General features: G+C 38.8%; 1 protein-coding gene across 1 annotated transcript in view; it reads right to left on the reverse strand.

The window, feature by feature from the left end:
- The window catches only part of LOC112151005 (kinesin-1 heavy chain), a 29,314-nt gene that overhangs the window by 4,530 nt on the left and 2,318 nt on the right, over nt 1-22,466 (reverse strand). Inside the window, exons 2-24 of the mRNA XM_024279586.2 lie at nt 17,973-18,060; nt 17,159-17,232; nt 16,966-17,070; nt 16,268-16,316; nt 15,626-15,681; nt 15,460-15,547; nt 15,220-15,344; nt 15,033-15,137; nt 12,251-12,396; nt 11,986-12,134; nt 11,724-11,911; nt 11,264-11,332; nt 8,893-9,099; nt 5,964-6,107; nt 5,692-5,883; nt 5,472-5,589; nt 4,638-4,693; nt 4,373-4,482; nt 4,120-4,221; nt 3,978-4,038; nt 1,644-1,715; nt 1,455-1,559; nt 1,148-1,364 (exon numbers count right to left, since the gene is read on the reverse strand). Of these exons, the coding sequence (XP_024135354.1) occupies nt 1,148-1,364; nt 1,455-1,559; nt 1,644-1,715; nt 3,978-4,038; nt 4,120-4,221; nt 4,373-4,482; nt 4,638-4,693; nt 5,472-5,589; nt 5,692-5,883; nt 5,964-6,107; nt 8,893-9,099; nt 11,264-11,332; nt 11,724-11,911; nt 11,986-12,134; nt 12,251-12,396; nt 15,033-15,137; nt 15,220-15,344; nt 15,460-15,547; nt 15,626-15,681; nt 16,268-16,316; nt 16,966-17,070; nt 17,159-17,232; nt 17,973-18,060 (2,626 nt within the window). The remainder of the gene's footprint in view (nt 1-1,147; nt 1,365-1,454; nt 1,560-1,643; nt 1,716-3,977; nt 4,039-4,119; nt 4,222-4,372; nt 4,483-4,637; nt 4,694-5,471; nt 5,590-5,691; nt 5,884-5,963; nt 6,108-8,892; nt 9,100-11,263; nt 11,333-11,723; nt 11,912-11,985; nt 12,135-12,250; nt 12,397-15,032; nt 15,138-15,219; nt 15,345-15,459; nt 15,548-15,625; nt 15,682-16,267; nt 16,317-16,965; nt 17,071-17,158; nt 17,233-17,972; nt 18,061-22,466) is intronic.

Here is a 22,466-nt window from a genome sequence, read left to right on the forward strand (position 1 = left end):
AAGAAAACTGGTGGGATTCATTGTCATGGTAACATCTACCAAGTCTGCATTGATCTCGCTGTGCTGCAGCCAGGGAAAGCGGTTTATATACTAAACATCGTGTGGTGGACATTTCTTGCAATAAAAGAAATCTAAGAAAATACTGGTGGACTTTGTTTCTTTAAAACAAACTTTTGCTTCATCATGTGGACAAAAACAAGCAGAAAAAGTCTATTTTCCCTCTGTAGTGATGCTTTGGATGAATGCTGTTGCCATGACAACATGTCACTCCACGAACCAATTTATTTAAAAGATTAAAATACTTTAATTGATTTTGTATAAGTGGGATGAAGCCCTACGGCAGGGGTGTCAAACTCAATCACATAGAGGGCTAAAATCCAAAACACACCTTAGGTCGAACAGGATAAACATTTAAAACCGTAACTTTTTAACATAGTTAAACTAAATTTGGCCGCTGAGGATGCTGAAATTGATAGCTAAAAATGCTGAAGCTGATAGCCAGCTAATTTATAAGGTAAGTGCCAAATTAAACTAAAAAAAAAAAAACTTAGGTTAGCCAAAACAGCTAGCATGTGGCTGAAAAAAGAGCTTAACTTCAAAATATAAAAAAAAACTGAAAAAGGCCTAAATTAGCCAAAACAGCTAGCATAGAGCTGAAATATTAGCTAAACTCCAAAACAGCGTAAAAAAACCGTAGTAAATGTCAAAATAGTCCAAAAATCTAGCAGAATGCCAATTTTTAAAAATTTAAAACAATATTTTTTTAACATAACTATGAATAATAAAAGGTAAGAATATTATTCCAGAATAAATCAACGTAAACCTTAAATAACTCTCAATATTTTGCTCTCCATAAAAATATATTTAGTCAAAATGATACAAGTTAGTAATAAGCTCAAGATAACATTGGGTCATTAATAACAATAAAATAAAATGATCTGGAGGGCCGGATAGAACTACCTGGAGGGCCGGATCCGGCCCCCGGGCCTTGACTTTGACACATTTGCTCTACAAGGTGTCTGTTATCAGAAGTGAATAGATGATGCTGAGGCAACCGTTCGGTTGCCTCAGCATCATCTATTCACTTCTGATAACAGACACCTCATTGGGCTTAATCCTTTACTTAAATGTCTTCATCTTTACTAACCGATCTGAGCCGAGTGGCCCCTCCTGGCCATGTTCTTGGCCCTGACGGCCTCCTTGATGCGGTCCACCTCCTGCTGGTAGCGCTTGCGGTCGCGGGCGGCGTTCTCCTTGGCCTCCTTCAGTGCAGATTCCAGGGCCTTGACCCGCTCAGCCGTAGCACGAAGGCGCTTTTCCAGTTTTGGAAGCTCACAGCGAAGGTCTGCATTATCACGAACCAGCTGTGTGTGTGGGGGAGGAAGCGCACCCGTTAACCAACAATGAATGAAACAGGAAGTTAAAGGGATTAACATCACTGCAGAGCTTCCAACCTGTTTGTGAACTTTGGTGAGCTGCTCAAGATTGTTCTCAAGAAAGGAGATTTTCTGTTTCTGCGCGGCGCTGCCTCCGGTGTCGTCTGAGTCCATCTCAGCGCTCTGCAACAAACGAATGGATGGGTAAATTTAAATCGATTCATCACTCTAGAAATACAAGAATCATCTTATGGGAACGGGCTTCACCTTCTTGACTCTGGTTGCCAGGTCCTGAACAAAAAGTTTCCTCAGGTTGTGTAAAGTCTGCAGCTCCTTGGCCTGAAATGTGAGCAAAAAATGTAATTTTGAATGAAAAGGAAACAATATTCGAGACCCACTCTGATAAAAATAGTATTTTAATATGTTCTCATGGCAAAGGCTAAAAAAGGATGAGATATATAAAGAAGAAAAAGATTTTTCTGATTATAATATTTTTTGTGTAGCTTAATTGCGATTTTTTAAAAACAAATAGCGACAACCACTAGAGGGCACTGTCGGTGCATCAGTATTTGCTACTGACAGTAGAAGAAGCAGGATGGCTCAGTTTGATGCAAAAATCACGAGTGACCACTCACATGGCAAGTCTTTGCCGTTCAAAACTCACAAGTTTTTAAGTCTGCTTTGAGGCTGTACAAACAAAACACACAAACTTTGACCAATCAGGACTCGGATTGGTAATGAGCGGTGGTTGTGGAAAAATAGATTTTTAGATGTGTTAAATGATTGTAAATTGTTTTATGAATTTTAAATAGGGCTGTCAGGTTTGTCGCGTAAAAAACGCATTAATCTGACATGTGCTTGACGCCGACAATTTTTTTGACGCATTAATCGCGGACTTTCTCATACGTGCCTTTCCATACCGCGCGCGCGGGCGTCCCGCCCTCCAACTCACCGGCTGCTCTCACTAGAACACAGGCGGGTCTCCAACCTCCGAGCTGCGAGCTAAAACCGGCCGGCGCTAGGACCTGGAGAGCTCCTGCACCCTAACCCGGCTCCGGTTTGGGTCCAGTACCACGTCTGGTGGTACCGGCTCGCGTCCGGCGCCGCGTCCCGAGAGCTGCGGACCCTCGACGTTCCGAACAGCAAGCGCACCGGGGGACGTTTTAAATGTTCTGGAGGTTTAAGCGTGATCCAGCCCCAGCATAGCGGTCTGTCTGCCGGCATATTCATGGCGTGAGCTCCGCTGGACACGTCGCTGCATCGAGCTGCAGCCAGAGAACGCGGCGGCAGTAACAGACTGTCAAACTATCCACAGTGTATCCCGCTTTTCTCAGTCTTTAATGTTTTAAAAAACAAAAGTTCATTGGAAATGATAAATCTCTATTTCATTTATTACTGTAGTTCAGCAGAGGAGGAAAAGATTTGGTCCTGACAAAAAATGAACATGAAAGTGTTATGGAAATTTTATTTTTGATGTTTTTTATTTTATTTTACTGAACGTTGATTGAAGTTTTGAATTTAAAATGTCCTTCACTCGCACTTGGGCTTTTGTTAGGCATTTTATGTTACAGCCTTTTATTGTTAAGAAAGTTTATCTCAATACAATGTTACAAAATAAAGTATTTCTGATGAAAACAATTTTGTCATTCTTGTTTTCATAATTAATGTAGAACTACTAAATTCCAAGAACCACACATTTTTTTCCTTAAAAAAAGGCCACATGTAAATTTGCGATTAATCGCTAGTTAACTCTGGACAAAATGCGATTAATCGCTATTAAAAATTTTAATCGCCTGCCAGCTCTAATTTTAAACAAAAAAACATATTTGATATGCTAAACAAACTTCCACCATCGTTGAAGAAGGCTAAGTGAATAAAAAAGTCAATTGGAGCTTTTACAGCAAAGGACTTGAGACCGTACTCTGTGGTGGAGAATTATTTATGGTTTTTGAGTTTAGGTGAAATTTCTCTCTTTGGATGCAGTGAAACATGTTTGATTACCAGATAAAATATTTTTTAATGTCAGAATTGTTATCCCCTAAGTAAAAGTTAAATATATATATATATTGATCTTGTGTTTACTTTAAAAAGGAAAGTCAATGGAGAAAAGCAAATATTGGTCCAGTTGTGTGTTGTGCTAAGGAAAAACATTTCTAAAAAAAAAAAAAGCAGATTCAGGGAGCATAAATAATGGTTTCATAATGGCATCGCGAGTGCCTCAAGCTGTTTTGGCTGCTGCGACAGATACTCCGAAATGAGTAACAGTTGGAAAATACAGTCAGCTTAAAACAGCCTTTCTGAGTATTTCTTTTTTCAAATCGCGAAAAAGAAAAATATAAAAAAAATGGTGTTGGAAAATGTAGGGGTTGCGTCGCACCAACAGCCACAACTCACAGGTGAATTTCAAACGAACTCCTGTTGCTCTGCAGAAATTGTGTCTTAGAAAACGGCTCAAGTTTTGGATTTTGGCTAAAAACGACATGGTCATAATTAAAAGATGACTGGGAACACTTTGAAAATAGATCAAATAATGACAGGAGTGGGTCTTTTAACAACACCTTGGCTTTGTGATTCATAACAGCACTTCTCAGATGAACTCACCACAGTCTCTTCCAGACCCTTCAGGTCCTGTCTGGCCTGCTCCCTCCTGTCCTGCATCACCCTGAGGAACACCAAACGGCGGTCACAAACAGCCCGGCAGTGCAGTGATCAGAATGCAGGAGGGCAAACGCGTGAAACATACGTCAGCTCGTGCAGTTTGCGGCTCTTCTCCTGGTCGGTGGATTTGAGCTTCTCGTGCTCCACCCTGAGCCTCTCCTGCTCCAGCATGATCTTCTGGTTCAAGCTTGAGTAAACGGATAGTCGAGAACAAGTTGGTTCAAAACCGTCTCATGTGTTTAGATCAGGATTATATGTTAGCTGTGCTGCAGGTTAATGTTTAAGTCTACTATTTTAAAATGTTTAATCAGGCGTAGCAGCAGATTCTCAGCTCTTACTCCTCCAGCTCAGTGATCAGCTTCTCCTTGTTGTCCAGCTCGTCTCTCAGGCTGCTGATCTGCTTCTGGTGAGCTTCACGGTGGGAGTGGATCTGCTTCTCCACGGCTTCCTGAACACAGACATCAGCACACTTTCATTCACAAAACAATGACTTAAACACTTGCAACAATACAATCTCAAGTTTAATGAGGATAAACTAAATAAAAGATGGTTTAGCACTAAATGACAGAAAGCTGCAGGTTCATGACCTAAACTTGGACGTACCTTGACTTCATTGGCCGTCTGGATCTCGTTTTCCTTCTCCATTGCGTGAACTTTCTCTGCACAGAAATAGGATTACTGTGAGTGAACATTAAATGTAAAAAGTGGGGATTTATAATTAAACAATAGCTATAATTCATCATTTATAATGAATCTACAAAAAACCATGCATCCCCATAAGGAACTATATTTAGTGAAAATAGAAGTTAGAGACCCACTCCAATGAAAGCGGTGTTTTTAATATGTTCTTGTAGCATGTCTCTGATAATGTAGGACATCTGTAAATAGCTCAAATTTGCAGTAGAGCAAGTAAAAAGGTTGGGTCAAAGCTTCCCTCCTCTACTCCAATCAAATGCATCCACCAGTAGACAATAGAACCATGAACATCTTCGTTTTCCTTGTCTGAGCTGGAATTGTTTCAAAACTATGGCTCTGATATTGTTCGCCGGGTTTGTTGCCCTGGTAATGTTAATTTGGGATTGTGAGGGGCTGTAAGCTAGCAGGAGAGACTGTAAACAAAGGAATCATGGGATATCAGCTGAGGGTTACCAGTACTTCCGCGCCAACAGTCCCACCTACAATTCAGAGGGGAATTTCTTTTTTGATGTTGGCAGAAAACTTCAAAATCATAATCAAAAGATCACTGAGAGCGATTTTACCATAGAAAATAAACAGAGTGACTTTAAAAATGAAGAAATAATGAACTAGACATTTATTAAAAACATTACTTGAACTTTTTGTTTCTTTTTTTTTCTCTTTAAATTCAATTCTTTCAATTTCTAGGGGCTGATCTGACAGAAGGGGTCAGCATCCGTCTGCTGTGGTGCAGCGTCTCACCCTGAGCACTGAGCTTCACAAGCTCCTCATTCAGAGAGTCCACGTTCTCCTCCAGCTGCCTCTTCTTCTGCTCCACGTTCTGCAGGTACTCTGTCAGGGACTTGATTTTGGCCTCATGCTGTGTTGACAAACAGGAAGCGTTTCATGCTAGCATCCAGGCATCAGGATGAGGACAAACAGATGAATAAATGCTGCCTTTCTGCTGCGACATGGCAGTTACCTGGGAGATTCGCAGCTGACAGGCGGCCAGCTCCTTCTCATTCTCGTCCATCTTCTTGTTGCTTTCCGCCTGGATGCCTTCCAGCTGTTTGCAGCGTTTCACCATCGTCTTCACCTCAGACTTCATCTTGCTGATGTACAGACGGGCCACGGTGAACTCCTCGTCTATCAGGCCGCTGCCTCCCTCGTGTTGCTGAAAGAAGGGAGGAAAAACGTTTAGATCAAAGTCGTAAAGAAAGAATAAAAAAAAAAAGAAAGAGTGAGAAAATGCACCTTAATGTCATTGCTGCCTACGGCGATGCCGATCTCTGCCAAGTCTTTGAGCAGGGAGGACATCATTTCTGTCACTCTTTTCTTCTGGTGGTTGGACATTTCTTTCAGCTTCTGGAGCTCAGAATCCAGAGATGACAGGATGGACTGTGAGGAGAGGAAGAGTTCATTACCAACACAGAAAACCAGATCCCTGACAGCTGAATTTCAGAACAGGTGCGTAGAAAAATAACAGATTCCCAGATGTTAAAACACACAAGCGAAGGATCCGTATGCATGACAGAGCTGTAATGTTCACCATTATTGAGTTTTAATGAGGAAATGAAGCAGTTTGGAAAGTTCCGCTCCACTGACATCAAAGCTGGAACTCTCCAGACTGTTTTCTGTGTGTTTACTGCACAGCCGGAACTGTTCTAGGTGTCACCTGGAGGAGCAGCCCATGGATAAAAGGCACAACAAATGTTAGAAAACAAAAACAGTGCAGACAGGAAGCTAAAAGACTCGTGTCTGAAAGCAGCTGAGCAGCTTTTGAACTGCTATTGATGAAGAAATGATGACGAGATTGTATAGTCACATTAAGCTTCCTGGAGGAAAAAAAACAACATAAAAGTGTATTAAAATATTTTTAAAAAGTAGATTAAAAAATTCTCAAGCTAAATTGGGGAAAAGTATGGAAGTAAAAATCGAAGTTAAAAAATATATATACTCTTTTTTCAATTGAGGTTTATAAAAAATTCTGGTTAATATCTGATGCGCACCAGTTAGTACCTGGTCCGCATCAGATATTAACTAATTAAAAAGTTTTTTTCATAAAAAAATTAAGTGAAAAAACATTCTTTCTGGTTACTTCCTAATGCACACCAGATAGTAAATTAATTTTTTTCTGCACACCAGATAGTAAATTAATTTTTTCCTTAAATCTGAAGTAAAAGAAAATCTCTAGTTACTCACAGGTGTGCACCAGATAGTAACGTTTTATTTTTTTTAATCTAAAGATTTAAGTTAAAAAGAATTATTTCCGGTTAATAACTGTTGCACGCCAGACAGTAAATTTGTTTTTTTCTTCTAAAAATTGAAGTAAAAAAATTGAGTTACTATCAGGCGTGCAACAGTTAGTAGCCAAAACTATTTTTACTTAAATTTTTAGATTTTTTTTTCAATGTCCCTTTAGGGGTTCCATAGAATTTGAAAGAAGAGGAGGGCACTTATGTAATCTGTTAAAAATGAGAAAACATTTATTCTACACTCATTCAACTGCTAAAAAAATAAATCTAATTTCTTCAGTGTCATTTTACAAAAACTGAAAGCCAGGACTCAGTTGGACTTCCTTTGTGTGTTTGTCACTAAAGAGATCAGAAAGAACCACAGTGAAGGAGGCAGGAACAACTGTTTGGTTTATCACCGTTTCTTTGGGGGAAACAGTGATAAACCAGTGATAAATACTTCTGCGTTTGTCCTTCTCATACTAAGAAACTGTAGGCTTGTTGTGAACACACTGCTACAAGCAAGAAGCTCCTGCAGGAAAAGCTGACTAACTCTACCTGTTGTGATGTGGATCTGCTCACATACATTTATACATTCAAGTGTGGAGATTCACAAATGTGTATTCAAGGGTTTAGTCCAAACATTCATAGAAGCACAACAACGATTATGTGTAGAAATTCTTCAACATGAAAAGTTGAAACCATTGACGTTATATGAGAACTGGACTGAGTGACCCCTCCCCCCTTGTGTTCCAAACAGGAAGTACCTGCTGTTCCAAGAAGCCAAAATCTATTAGACTTCTCTAGGGAATAAACAGTTATTTGTCAGTCATTCTATTACTGGTAGTCAAAATAACAGTTCTGGTTCTGATTACTTTTTTAACATGTTCTTGATAATCATATTTTTTTCAGGATATTTTGTTTCTGTAGTGCAAGTTATCCAAGCTATAAACTGGCCAATCAGATGCCTCCATTAAAAGTAGGTGGTGCCTTCAGGCCCCCAGCGTCCAGTGATGGAAGCGTTTGACTGTTTTTCCTGAGCCCAATTTCAGTCGAAGGGAAAGTCAAGTCGACTTCCAACAAGCTTGCTACCATTGGGTGAGAGTGGTTGCCATAGAAACAATGACTCAAACCCCTAATCTCTACGCACTGACTCTGCCTGGCTCCTTCATGATGGAGTCCATATTGGTCCAGTTGTTTTATACAGTCAGTGGTTCAGAGTCACAAAAGTGTGATGCATTTAAGGTCTGACAAAAACTATGGATTGTTGGCTTATAATACTTTTCTACAGGAATTAAGCAACATAAAACACTAAAAAGTAAAATAATCTTTTCTTGCTGTGTTTTATTAAAAATGATTATATATAATAGTTGTGTAATTTAGCTGGCAGTCTTATGAATAACATTGTTTAGATTAGCTGCTACGCTATTGTGACTCTTCCAGACACAACTTTGTGAACCTCCACACTTCAAACTTGCGGGAGGATTTATCACACTTAGAGATCTGGGGCTGAGAAAGAGATTTTGGAGATTTTTAACAAAACACACCAGCTGAGCTGCACTGACAGGTTTGTCACGTTAAAGGTGCGTGATCCATCATGACCTTGAATGGCTTCCCCACAGACGTGCACAGTTTCTAATATTTGGTCAGTGTTGAGGCTGAACGTTTGAGTTCCGTTTGGTTTCATAGTTACCCTCCAGCAGAATTATTGTTTGAGAGGAAGCAGGAAGTAAAGCAGGCCACAAAAAAGACTAAACAAAAACAAAACAATGAGCCCACGCCAAAACAAACCAACAGAACTAGTTTGTTCAAATCCTTATCAATCAGTCTGAAGAAAGCGTGGCACGTGGGAGCTGTTCTTCTGGATCATTTCATGCTCTAGTGAGGTTCAAACTCAAAAGTAGACATTTTAGTGGAGATCCCAGCATGCAGTGGTGGTCCCGACTCACCGACTTCTGGCTGAGCTCCTCACTGATGCTCTCGAACTCCTTGGTCTTATCCTCCACCTCCTGGCTCTTCTGGTCGTAGTTGACAGCCAGCTCCTCCAGAGCCTGCAGCACCTCCTTCACCTCCTCCTTTGAGGCCTCGTTCTCCGCCTGCAGGCGATTCAGCTCAGCCTGGAGGTTCTCGTGATCCCGTCGGGAGGAGGCCAAGAGCTGCATGGTAGATGATCAATAAGTTTGTTACTAGATCTGAACCCTCAGGTACCATGTCCCAAAGTCTGAATTTAAACATTAGAGCCAGATACAAACATCTCAAGACTTCCTTTGGTAAAAAGACTTTAGCGTCATAACCAGCGTGAGCTTCTTTTGTTGTCGTTTTCTTGCGGTGGTTGAATGGTAGAAACTAAGGCTGCATTGATGTGGTTTCATCAGATTACAGACAACAGTGTTCTCTCACTGTAGCACGGTTCACATTTCATAGTCTTGCTTTTTTGCAGGTATTTTTCAGTGCTTTCTGTTTTTTACTCCAGCCCATTGTGTTCTGCGCTCTGATTGGCTGTTCACCATGTCAATCAATCTCTGTGGCTCCTGTACAGTATGTACTAACCTTGCCACATCTACATAAATCTTTGATCTGGATCAGATCTTTGTTGTCATTCTACAAACTATAATTAATTGTGAATTTCACCTATTGCTGGTATTTCCTGGAACGTAACCCCACAATAAACCAAAGAAAACTGTACATTCTCTCATACTTTAATACAAATGTCTTTAAAAGTGTAGCACAAGCTACTGCATCCATGCATGTCATTGGGCATCTTAGAATCATCTGAAAACGGAGAAGACAGTCTCTGCTTCTTGATTTAATCTCCTTTTTCCAACGAGTATCAGAAAAGTTTAATAATATTCATTAAAATATGAACTTTTTTCATATATCCTTAGGATCAAACCATGTAAGATTGTAGTGAAAAAACTCTTAAAAGTGACACTGATAGAGCAACAACGTTTACTCGCTAAATGAAGAAATTAATTATAGAAACAATAAATAAATACAACAAGCCACTTTCTAAATTTAAAACATGTTTATGATAAAATGGTTTAAAAAAAAAAGCATCTAAATGATGAAATATTACATGCATCTGCTGGATATGGATCATTAGCAAAGCTTGTGATATAAAACACTAAAGCAGAAACTTATTACAGCTTTATTGAAACTGATGTGGGAGGATGAAAGCAGAAACAGATGCTGCCATGAAGCAGATGCTGTTTTTTTTAAAGCCCTTAGACGAGTTGACACCATAACGGATCATTAATTGCCATCTTTAAGGAAAACACATTGGACTCTCTTCTAACTCCAAACTACAGTAGTCTCCTTAAAATAATCTTATGGTGTAACTTGTTTGTTAGTATTTTGTCTCCCTGATACCTGGGTCATCTCTAGTCTGCTTAGATACAAAAATATGATCGTATTTGACAACTGAGGTATTTTATTGTGAAAAATTGATCATATTTTAAAAACTGACCAACTTTCTCGTGTGTCTTGGCGTAACTTTGTGCCAGAATTGACTCGGATCCCTCGAGGCTCACGCAAAACATAGATCAGACACAAAAAGACGCGGCGCTTCGTGTCTGGTAAGAACTACACCATAGGTTAACAGGGGCGCCACATGGAAGCGGTCTCCGTTCTGTGTCCAGTCTGAACCAGGCTTTTATAAGACAAATCATCAGGTAAAAAATGTATTTTCTATCAGTATCAACACTGAGAACAGTAATGATGATCTTGGATAAAAGATTTCAGCATGTTTTACTTTACACTGGCATACACAGTATGTGCAAACATGCAACTTGCTTGAAGATAAATAACAACAAAAGAAAATGTGATTGATTGATATTGTATTAATCTTTACTAAGAAAAACAATATACATTAACTATGATTGACAGTTCTTAAAAAAAAAATTGTAGCATTCTTTTGTACACTTTTAACCTATTTTCACTTCAGGTCTGTATGGACAATATAAGTGCTTTATAAATAAAGTTTATTATTATTATTATTTCAATATCTCAGTAAGTTTTCATGGGGAAAAACATCAATTTTTATTTATAAAAAGTGCTCCTTACTCAACTGAAATAAATCCCAAATCACAAGTCATTGTTTCTATAGCCAGAAAATGTATTTTGATTCTAAATTTAGGGAAAAAAAAACTAAAGTTAATCAATTGGTGGTATATTAATGAAATGGCTTGAGTTTTTGGCTGACTTCAAACAATCCCAGCAAATGTAAGGCCCACATCTTTCCTCCCAGCTGTGGAGCAGCACGCATCATGACCTCCCTCTGCACCTGCACCTCCTCCCACCTGTTAGACCTGCAGTACTCACCTCCTCCTGATCCAGCATCTGCTGCTTCAGCTTCTCAGCCAGCTGGCTCTGCTGGTTGATTTCTTCATCCTATGAGAGGAGGGAGAGCGCAATTAGCAAAGAGCAGTTGTTCGATGACACCCAGCAGTTGACAAAATTGGATATTTAATGTAGTTCTAATGAGCAGGACTGTTGGGTTTTAACCACCTGATTTCACCAACGTGACTTTGAAAAACTGTGACTTCTGTTTTAAGCTTCCCTGTATTCGTATCAGCGGAACAGAGAGTGACATCTATGGATGAACCTTTACTGAGAGAAATCTAGAAGATAATCTCTGCATCTGCTGACAGATTTGAAGATCTGCAGGATTCAGAGCCACATTTTTTATGTCTCTTGATCAACAAGTGAAGATGAAGAAGTGAAGAAGCCTCCAGGACAGAGTGAGGAGGACGTGATGGTCGTTTGGTGAGGTTCTCCTCACCTTATCATCCAGCTGCTTGTACAGCTTCGCCAGCTCCACCTCACACTTTTCCTTCTCCACATCTGTCAGGCGAACGCCAGGCACGTTGGGCGTCGAGGCCGACTTGTCGTTGAGGATGTTGTCCAGAGCCAACACCTCGGCGTTGGCCTTCTCCTTATCAAACTGCTCCTCCACAGGAACGCTCTCACCTGAGGACAGGTATTTACCGTGACTACGATTGAATGTCATCGCAAAGTTCGTAAAAATGAGTAGATGAGCGCACCATTCCTCCAGCGGTTGAGCTCGTTCTCCAACCAGGTGATGGTGTTTCTCAGCGTCTTGTTCTTCTCCTTCTCCCGCTCGTACTTCTGCTTCCACTGCTCTGCCGTCAGCTCAATGTTCACCGTCACAGTGTTCTTGATGGTCTTTGCTCTGAGCGGGAAATAGAATAAATCGATTTATTCCTGGTTTGAAAACTTCAACCTTTACCTTTAAAAAGCAGTTGATGTATCTGAGAAAAAGTCCATACAGATCTGTCTTCTACTGACCTTTGTCCGAACATCAGCGTGGATTTGGTTTCTGCTTCGTTGTAGGAGGAAGGGGAGCAGCAGATGACGATGGTGGTCCGACAGTTACCACCCAGCGAGTCCTGAAGGATTCGAGTCATCTTACTGTCTCGGTAAGGGATGTAGGCCTGTAGAAAGAGGACAAAGAAAAGCGGTGAACTTCTTTAGTCATTAGCATAGAATATCACATCATGATCTTTTCATTGAAGAAATGTAGATCGATTGAAGCAATGGAGCTAATTTAGTGAAAAAAGTTCAAAAAGACAAACCAGGAAAAAGAAAGCTCCTGCTAGATAATTGGATGAGGAGTTAGAAAAATAGAACATGACAGGAGGTGGACCTTCATCCCAGATGCAGTAAGTAAAGAATTTTTGTTAAAAAAAAGTGCCTTTGATTAGATTTAGTTGAATAATGCTAATGCAGTTTTTAACCATTATTAGCAAGTTTCTGTGGTACTCCTATTTTTTTAAATATTTTTTTCATATCTGTCCCTAGACAAAGGATTTGCTTTAGCTAAAATTTGACTAAAATCTGACATTCCCTGTTATAAATAAATAACTCATACTGATTTGTTTTTTAATCACATTGTCTTGTCAAAAATGATCACTTGGACATGTGAAGAATGTGCCGTTGAGCTGGACAGAAACGGTTTAAAAACTTGCAATATGATCAAAAAATATCAATTTTTATTCCACTTCAAGAAGCTGTAGAAGAAAAATAAAATCATCCAGAAAAAACAAAACTTCTTGTGCTTGTTTATTATATGTTTTATTCAGTTTTTGTCATCTCAAACATCTTTGGATCAGAGCTTTTACTAGTTAAGACTTTATGAAAAAACAAATCCGTTTTTTTTTTCACACAATTTATGCATCTAGAACATAAAAAAAGTTATCATTTCTTGAATGATATTAGAGGTTAAACTTATTCTGGAAAAAGGGGCAAAAGATTTCACTATTTAGAGAGATGTGATGTGCAGAGAAAAAAAGGTCCAGGCGAGCGGTTACTATTACAGAGGTTAAAGGGTTAATGGGACATCCCAACTAAAACACACAGAGTTCTTCAGGAAAACTGATGGATTGCTATAAGATCAGGCTACTATCACAGCCTCGAGCAGTGGTGTCAGCAGTGAGGCATCTGTGGACAACCATTCATCTGTTTGGAAGCATCATGAATATCCCAGCAGCCGTTTGCCGCCGATTGTTTACGGAGCGGATGAGCCACAGAACAAACAAACACTTGATCAAAGTGAAAGGGATGAAATCGGCATGAAAAGCCGGAGCCGAGCGTTGCTCCGAGGAAAGTTTATATCAACTCAAGTTATTTTTGCCACACAAAGGACCTGTAGATGGCTGAAAATGGAAGCGTCACTCCGAGATAACTTGGGGTGGGGGGGGGGGGGGGGTTGATTTTCATCATGCACACCGAGCTCGAGGCGGTGAAACGGGGAAAAGAACAGGCTTCCCTTCTGTTTGCTGCATTAACAGCAGCGTGGGTAATTAAACACAGTGGCTTTTGTTGAGTGGGGGTGCAATCGCGGCGTAAAGCTGCAGGACAATGCTTATTGTGGTGATAAATGAGCCAAAAAACAGATTAGGGCTCATTTTAATCTGAGAGAGCTTAAGTTTGACATTTAGGCCGTCTTAACAAGAAAAACAATAACTTGCTTTTCCTGCTTTTTTTTAAATCAACTTTTCGATCTTTTTTACCGTCTAAACTTCTTACCGACTTCTTTTTTTCTCTTCCAATAACAATGAAACAGAGAAATGTATAATGTTTTACAGGATTACGATCATGTTTTAATACCACTATAAAGAAACAAAACTACAACAGTTACCAACTGTTTTATAAGTAAAAAACCTTTATTTCCATTTTTTAGATTGGCTTTGTATTCATTAGGAAGACTGGCACGTGAGCTTGTGTGGGGTCAAATCAGGATAAGCTTAAAGTAAATGATTGTACTTTGTTTTTTTTTAATGGAAAACTGTTTAAACTTGAAAGAAAAAAACCTTGAAGGTACACACTGTAAACTTAAAAGAATTGCTGAAATGTTAATAAAAAATTGTAAATATGATACTTAAAGAAAAAAAACTATAAACCAAAGACTGTTACCAAAAGATGAAGAAGCATTACATTTGCTACAAATTCAATATTTCCTTCAAGTTAAATAGATTTTCTGATTTACATTTTTTTTTATTTTCAATATTTCTTCAAAGATTACAATATGTACTGTCAAGTTTTAAAATGCTTTCAATTTCTCTTTTTCTTCTGACGTTATTTGCACTTATTTATGAGACCAGCGCCAAAAGTGGTTAAAATTCCTGGTGGCCGCATGTCATACGTGCAGCAGCGTTCCACATGGCTGCATTGTCTGCACGTACTTTAGTTGTGTCCATGGCAGGATTTTGTTGTTGGGTCTGTGTGTCCAACAAAACGTACAGCACTGGCTGCACGTATTTCAAAAATTAAATGTAAGTAGTCACTTTCTTTATTTTCTTTTTCAAAAGTACATTTATTTAGCTTGAAGCAAAAGAAAAACTTAATTTAGAAGAGAGATGGCAGAGAAAGCCCCTCCCCCCTGGAGTTCATTTTTCGCTGAAAAAGGAGAAACTTCATTAAAAATGTCAAAATAAAAAGTTAAATGTGTGTGCTTTCCTTTAATGGTGTAGAAATATTGGATTTTTCCAGAAGAGCTTCCCAAAGATAGAAATAGAAAACAGCAGCAAACAACCCATAAAAGTTGCCAAACTCAAGTGAAGCTTCGTACCGTTCCTTCAGCGAGCGCCGAGATGACGTTTCCCAGAGATGACAGGGACTTGTTGATGTTCTTGGCCTCGTCCAAAACGGCTCCCTCTGCACCCGTTTTACTGACCTAAACGAGACATGGGTCGACCCAAGGTCAACATGGACAAAAACTAAAGCTAGACAGCAATATGCGAGGATTGTGACTTTACCTTTTCACTCCCAGCAAGATCCACCAGGTAGAGTTTTCCACTGAGCTTCTGTTCTGTCTGAGTGTTCTCCTGTTTGACGTTTATCAGAAAGATGCTGTGACTCCGGGAGCTGTGCTCATTCATGTCTGGAGATGGAGGAAAAGAACAAATGTTTGGTCTCAATCCATCCCCTCAAAAGCACCACAATCTTTGCAAAGGAAAAGGATGATGGCGATGGCGGCGGTGGTGGCGGCAGCGTACTTGTGACAGCGACGTGTCTGTTGGATTTGCCCTCATCAATCGTATCCATGACTTCCTCTGGGCTGCAGACAAATCTTTCAGTGCAGCCCTTTCAAGACAAAGCCGAACATGAGTCAACTTCTGGAACAAGTTATGGCAGATTATTGTGACGAATCGCAGGTCTCACCTTCACGTAGGGTACTCTGTTTTTGTCTTCGTGCACTGACAAATTGGTCTTAGACACTGGAAACAGACGGAAATAAACACATCAGAGAGGCAGCTTCATTCTATTCTGAATAGGTGGACTGTGTTGACCTCTTTTTATGACTGAGACACTTGAAGGCTTTAAAAATGAACGTTATTTCTAGAGGTGTTTAGCTGCAAGAATCTGTCGATACAATTAGTATCACAATACACGTATCATGATACAATAAGTATCCTGATATATCCCAGTTTAAGTTATGACTTAAGAATTATCTGAATATTAATACAATTTTTTGCAAAAGCAAAATTGTAAAATACATGTTATTTAATGATATGAACATTACGACTTCAACTGCATCTCATAGACAAGTTGCTTTAACCTGAGCAAATTCGTGGAGCTTTTCTTTTAGTATTTTAGGAAATATTGAAGGGGAAAACAAAAGTACGACTGAACTACATGATTGCTTTAAAATAATTAAATGTCGGCCAATACGTTATTGTGATATTTCACTGAATCAAAATTTTGTTACAGCCCTAATTATTTCTGATAAAAAAATTATTTTTTTTGCTTTTGTTTTTACACTTCCCTACGTCTTGCAAAAAGAACTCCGACAACGACACTCACCATCCAGAAGATCTCGGATCTTGTCTAAGTAGATTTCAAAATAGGAAACCTGGAATAGAAAAAAAGTAATTATCAAAACAGATAAAAAAAAAAGTGAATCTACAAAACAGCACAATCACACAAAGTCTTCATCATCGACAGCTTCACACACAAAGACATTTCTTCTCATGAGTAGGGCTGGGTATAAATATTAAAAAACAATCTGTACATCTATTTTCCCTTTAAATAAATGTATTTTATATAAAAAAAAGTTTTTAATGGAACAATTTCATTTTTAAAAATGAAAAGTCCACTTTTTAATTACTAGTTTTACAAAAAAAAATTGGAAGGATAAATAAACCCAAAAAATTTAATTTAAACCTGAAGAAGAAAAAAGGAAATAAATGAGAAGTTGCTGACAGATGCATGGTGTGTTCCTTAGTGAGATTTCTACTTTTTTAAGTATTTAAAATGCCATAAGAGTGCAGCAGGAGCTACAAAGAAAAGACAGGAAACATGACTCAGCAGAATGATTCAGCTCTTCACACATGTGGGTTAAAAGGCGGTAAAAACATAAAAAAGGACGAGTGAGGTAACTCTTTCCAGCACCAAAAGTATCAGTCAGACGGTACCATTTAGAGCATAAATCATAAACGTTAGCTTCATAACCACACCGACCACTGCAGCACAGCTCAGGATTTCATGTTTTGATTTCTTACTTTGATATGAAACTCCAGGTTTTCATCCATGGAATAGATGTAGTTGAAGATATCTTGAACTATTCTGGGGATGATTCCCATTGAATCTGTGTCATGGAGATTTCCCTGCAAACAAAGAAAAAAATAAATTGTGATTTTCTATTTTGGTCAACAACACACAACAACTCCTTCAGCTTCATAGGGTTGACCTCACCTCCATGGTGTGTGTTTTTCCAGACGATGTCTGCCCATAAGCAAAAATCGTTCCATTGTATCCCTCAAGAACATCTACAAAGAAGCAAAGGGAAGTTTCAACACTAACATTATGGTTCTTTGGTTATAATTATTGTTATACTGATTTATATTTTGTTATATTTGAAGACCAACTCCAATGAAAATCACGTTTTTGGTGTCCATAACATGTTCAAGTGAAATGTATCTCTTGATGGAGGACATATATATATATATAAAGAAAATTGAGCTCAAAATTACATTTCTGACTTATTCTTTACTCAAATTGTTGTGAGGCAGGAGCAGACGGGGGAAAAAAACACAGTTGCAAAAAGCCTGTAGTTGTGATGTACAAACTACAATCATCAAGCTACAATCTCCCTCTACTTCATTCTGATGCATTCACTTCCAGAAAACTGCACGGCTGGATCGCTCCAGTATTGCTCGCCATTTTTGTTGCACCGCTAATATCAAATTGGAGGTGCAAGTTAGCAGGAAAGCACATAAACAGAGGGAAAACGGGAAGAGGCGGAGCTAGTCCTTGCCAACAGTCTTGCCAACAACTCAAGTGAATTTCTAATGAACTCCTGCCGTTCTGCAGAAACTATGTCCAAGAAAACAACAGGGTTTTTTACATTTTAGCTAAAAACAACATAATCATAATTAGAAAACCACTGGAAACACTTTGAAAATAGATCAAAAATGATTGGAGTGGGCCTTTAAACCTTTAAATCAACCATTGGGTCCATAAATACAAATACATAAATACAAATCCATGTAGATAAATAAAAAAGTACCTTTTACAATCTTCTGGGCGCAGGCGTTGTACACTTGCTCTTGTGTTGTATTTGATTGAAAGACTCTGTCGAACATGTAAGGTTTACCCTGCAAAACAACGAAAAAGGATGAAAATGTCAGTAAGACTTCAGTCAAAAATAAATAGGAAAACCAAACAATGAAAAATCAATGAGCTCTTTAGATTAACAATATTGATTTGAGGTTTAAAACGGGTGCACATGCATACAACAGCAGAAACTGACAAAATGTGCTTTCTAGGCAGGATTTAGGGTTTCTTGCAGCCGTGCCTCAGGCACCCCAGAGAGAGTCACAGATTTCTGGGTACAAAACCTACAAGTGGGTTTGAGCAATCCTCCAAAAGAATGAAGCTTTGGTGACACTTTGGATGAGGTGCTGCAAAACACTCAATGTAATGTTCAGAAAGATAGTTAAGCGTGTTAGGCTTGTAAGCAGTACGGCCTTTGTAGACAATAGTCTCACATTAGATGTTAATACATCTATGAATTATGAATGTTAATGAATCTTACTATGTTAATAATAATGCTCATTTGCTGATAAGTATCTTACTAACACCCTACAGTACAAATACATAAATAATGGTTTTTAATGTGTTAATAAAGCTATTTATGGAATATTATCTTAAAGTGTTTCAAAAGCTTTTTGTAAATAAGTCAGAGAAAGATTCTCTAGAAGCAATAGTTTATGTGATAAAGAGGGTTTGCCTCAATTCAATGCAGATAAAGCAGAAAAAGCCATAAATAAAAAACAAACAGAAAACGGTCATGTCTGAATTCTCTCACGTTCACTACCAGTACTTGGAGCTCTATCTAGGGTTCATGTGTCAAAGTCAAGGCCCGGGGGCCGGATCCGGCCCTCCAGGTAATTCTATCCAGCCCTCCAGGTAATTCTATCCGGCCCTCCAGATCATTTTATTTTATTGTTATTAATGGCCCGATGTTATCTTGCACTTATTTCTAACTTGTATAATTTTGACAAAATATATTTTTAATGTAGAGTAAAATATTGAAAGTTATTTAAAAGAGTAACCAAACCCTAAATTAATTTGTCTGTTAACCTCTATAAATGGGCTTTAAAAGTGCTGTCTGTGGGTCATTGCCAAATTTTTGATAAATTAAAATAAACTTGCTTAATTCTTGAGAATATAGTCAAAAAATCCCCCTACTGGTTGAATCGAGGTATTACAGTTGAATTTTGTGATCGGTCAAACCATGTCAGTTTCAGAAGTCCCGCGTCATGATCTGCAGCTCCAGTAATGATAACAGTCCAGCCCCCAAGCTCCGCCCCTCTGACTGGATTTCTAAATGTCTGCTGTGGGTGGAGTCAGCCTGCAAATTCCCTGTTTGGTCACCCTTTAAAGTTTAAGTTGATTTATTCTGGAACAATATTCATGGCTGTTTTTCAAGTTTCAAGTTTTAAAAATGTAGTTTTAGGTTGTTCAATAAATGTTTATCCTGTTTAGCTCACGACCAAAGGTGTGTTTTGGATTTTGGGCCCCTGTGTGACTGAGTTTGACCCCCCTGATTGAGGAATCTACAATTCCAAAATCTGGTTTCTAGGAATTTCTGAGAAGTCTCTGAAAAACTGCACTGATGCTCTCTTGATCACCAAATATAGACCAAAATGTATTGTGTCTGAACAATTTCTCATTGACAAAGATGTATTTTAATTTTTTTTTTAATATAAAATCATCCAATTCATTATCAGAACACAAGAGATCCATAAATGGTCTTTGTAAAATGTTCCTATTTATTAGGTTTTTACTTCAGCAGAAGGATTACAACATATTCTGCATTATAATAAGAAAGTAGTGGGTTGGTGTCTGAGTTGCGTTGAATCCGGGTCACTGGACAGCTCTGCATTATATAGTATTTTAGGGCTATGGAGTAGAAAGGAAATGAAGACATAATATCTCTAATATCTCTCTATAATATGCTATAGCTGTGTGAAGATCCAAACTAACTCCTCTGTGAGTAATTTGAGGCACTGTTGTTTTATAGTGATGCAGCAGAACTAGGCCACATGAACCTAAGCTAAAAGGCTTGCATGAATGTTGACATCCACAGGAGTAATCCTACTGAAGCCATTTCCCCACACAGCCCTACAACAGGCTTCACCAAACCCTGATCTTTGAGGAAGAACCTTCTCACTTTAATCAGAATATAGCTGACTAACAAAAACAACACACTTGTCAAAACTTCAAAGCACATTCCAGTGAGACTATAATCAATGAGGTGGATTTAAGATGGCAAAGCTCCGGGCAATCAAAGTGGTGTAACAAGCAGCTCTGAAGTTGGGATAGAATGCTGCGTTTGGGAGTTTTTCAGCCCCAGCTGGCTCTTTTCCTCTCCACCCTTAAGGGCGGAGTTCCTGTGATGTATTACTCGAGTCCCCACTCCAGTGAAAATGCTGGACAAGCCAAGAATGTGGAGAAACAGCTGGTGTCACCTTGAAGGTGTCTCTGATTAGGGCTTGCTGGTGTGGAGCCAGTAACAGATGTGAACACTGAAGGCTAAACCTTATTTTTGTCACAGAGAGGTACTAAGAGCTATGCCAAGTTCACACTTCTGCAATTGTTCAGATAACAAGCCCTAAAAAAAACTTCAAAACAATCCCACACCTATCCACAATCTGTTGTTACAGTCTCATCCAACAACGAGGGGCAAACATGACAGAGATGTTTGGAGTTTATGACAGATCAATACATCCAGGCAGTTAATTCTGTCCAGAAAAGGAGCAGAGACAACCCACCAGAGCTGCCGGGTACACCGAGCAGACAATGACGAGCCTAAAGCCTTCGTTGCTTCTGTTTTTGTTACTTACACTTCTACCTAATTAGATTATTGGCTGAAATTGGAATTACAAAGAGATGTATTCCTGTAATGTACATACTGGTTCGCTCATACTCCCTTCTCTCCATGGTTTTGTTATTACACAGCCCCAGTGCACCAACAAGACTCTTTTAACCCTTCCACTCTCCTTGACTTGTTTACATTAAAAGTGGGGTCATCTGGACCCCACAAGATAGTGCGCTGAACTTTTTTTATCATTGATTTTTGAGTTTCACTAATGTTCATGGCAGACATAAAATCCTGTCCACATTTGTCCACATTTGTCATGTAAGGAATCACACATCAATATGTGGCTGGAGCCATCTGGACCCCAAAGAGAGCGGAAGGGTTTTAATGTGCACTGTCTAATTCTTAAGACCCCTGAGCAAGAGGAAACAAAAATAATCTTATCAAGAAAGTTTTTAGTAGTAAAATAATCATGGTTTAAGAAAAAATGTCTTAACACCGCCCTCAGCAAGCCGCGACTACTTTCAGTGAAAAGAGTGTTTCAGGCTTCCGTGTTCTCGCATGTTTCTGAGACCGTTTTTGGGAACTATGTTCAAAATGCATAGTCATTGGTCAAAATTTGACTAATCAGTGACTCAGATTCAGTAGCAATGTATCGATGGCGTCCTTTTTTAATTTACAGAAGTGCCAGCCATTTTAATTGATCATGAAGGAGCGATTAATAATTGTGATTTGTGTTCAGACGGAATTACATGACACAAAGTCTTATAGTTGAATATAGCTGTGAAAGGAATGGCCTGGAGCAAGATTCACCAGATTTATACCACTTTGACTATTCACACTGAGTCTCTTCCAACTGAAAGTGGTGGATATGTGCTAGTAAACAGTAGCAAAAGAAGAAGCCCCTCCCTGCTTTTCCAGTGTGAACACCATGGGACAAACATGTATTCAAGAACACGTGTTTAGCGCGTTCTTGATGTCCAATCAAATGCCCAGTGGGTACATAGCTTCAGGAACTAGGATTATTTTCATTGAAACCATTTTTTTAAAGAAGACTACTTTTCATGGCATTTTTTTATTTGAAGAAAATCTTTTAAATTTGAAGTTTTTTTTTAACTTATTTCTAGTGGGCTTGTTCTTGCAGGTTACACATTTTTTTGTTGTACAGCAAATGAAATGTAATGGCGGTGATTTTTCTTTAGAAAGAACATGAATATCTAGGTTTTCTTCATGTATTTCCGTGCTGACAGTGTCAATAAAAAGAGAAAAGAAAAGCAGGTGTTTCAGATTACAAGTTTGACTCCCCTGATCTCTCTAATACTTTTCTTTCCTTTTATCTCTCACGCTCTGCAAAATGCACCATCTAAAAGATGATCCCTGCATTCTTATCAAGCATCTTTTGTCACTGTATGAAAGATGAAGAAAAAGCAGCAACAAAGCAAACGAGAACAACCTGATCTTTAAGTGTAAAGCTGATGGTGAAGCAACACAATGAATTATTCACCTGCTTCTCACTCACATCTCTGGCAAAGCTAGGCTGGCAAATGGACCTTGATATAATACTCGTGCCCGCCTATCTGGAAGTTTCTGCTTCCTCTTTATCTGGAGAATGGAATGGCTGAGTAAAGGTTTTCTTGCAAACAAAGTATATGGATAATCTCAAGTAAAAAGGAGCAT

The sequence above is a fragment of the Oryzias melastigma genome, linkage group LG17, assembly GCF_002922805.2.
Source record: "Oryzias melastigma strain HK-1 linkage group LG17, ASM292280v2, whole genome shotgun sequence".
Lineage (NCBI taxonomy): Eukaryota > Metazoa > Chordata > Actinopteri > Beloniformes > Adrianichthyidae > Oryzias > Oryzias melastigma.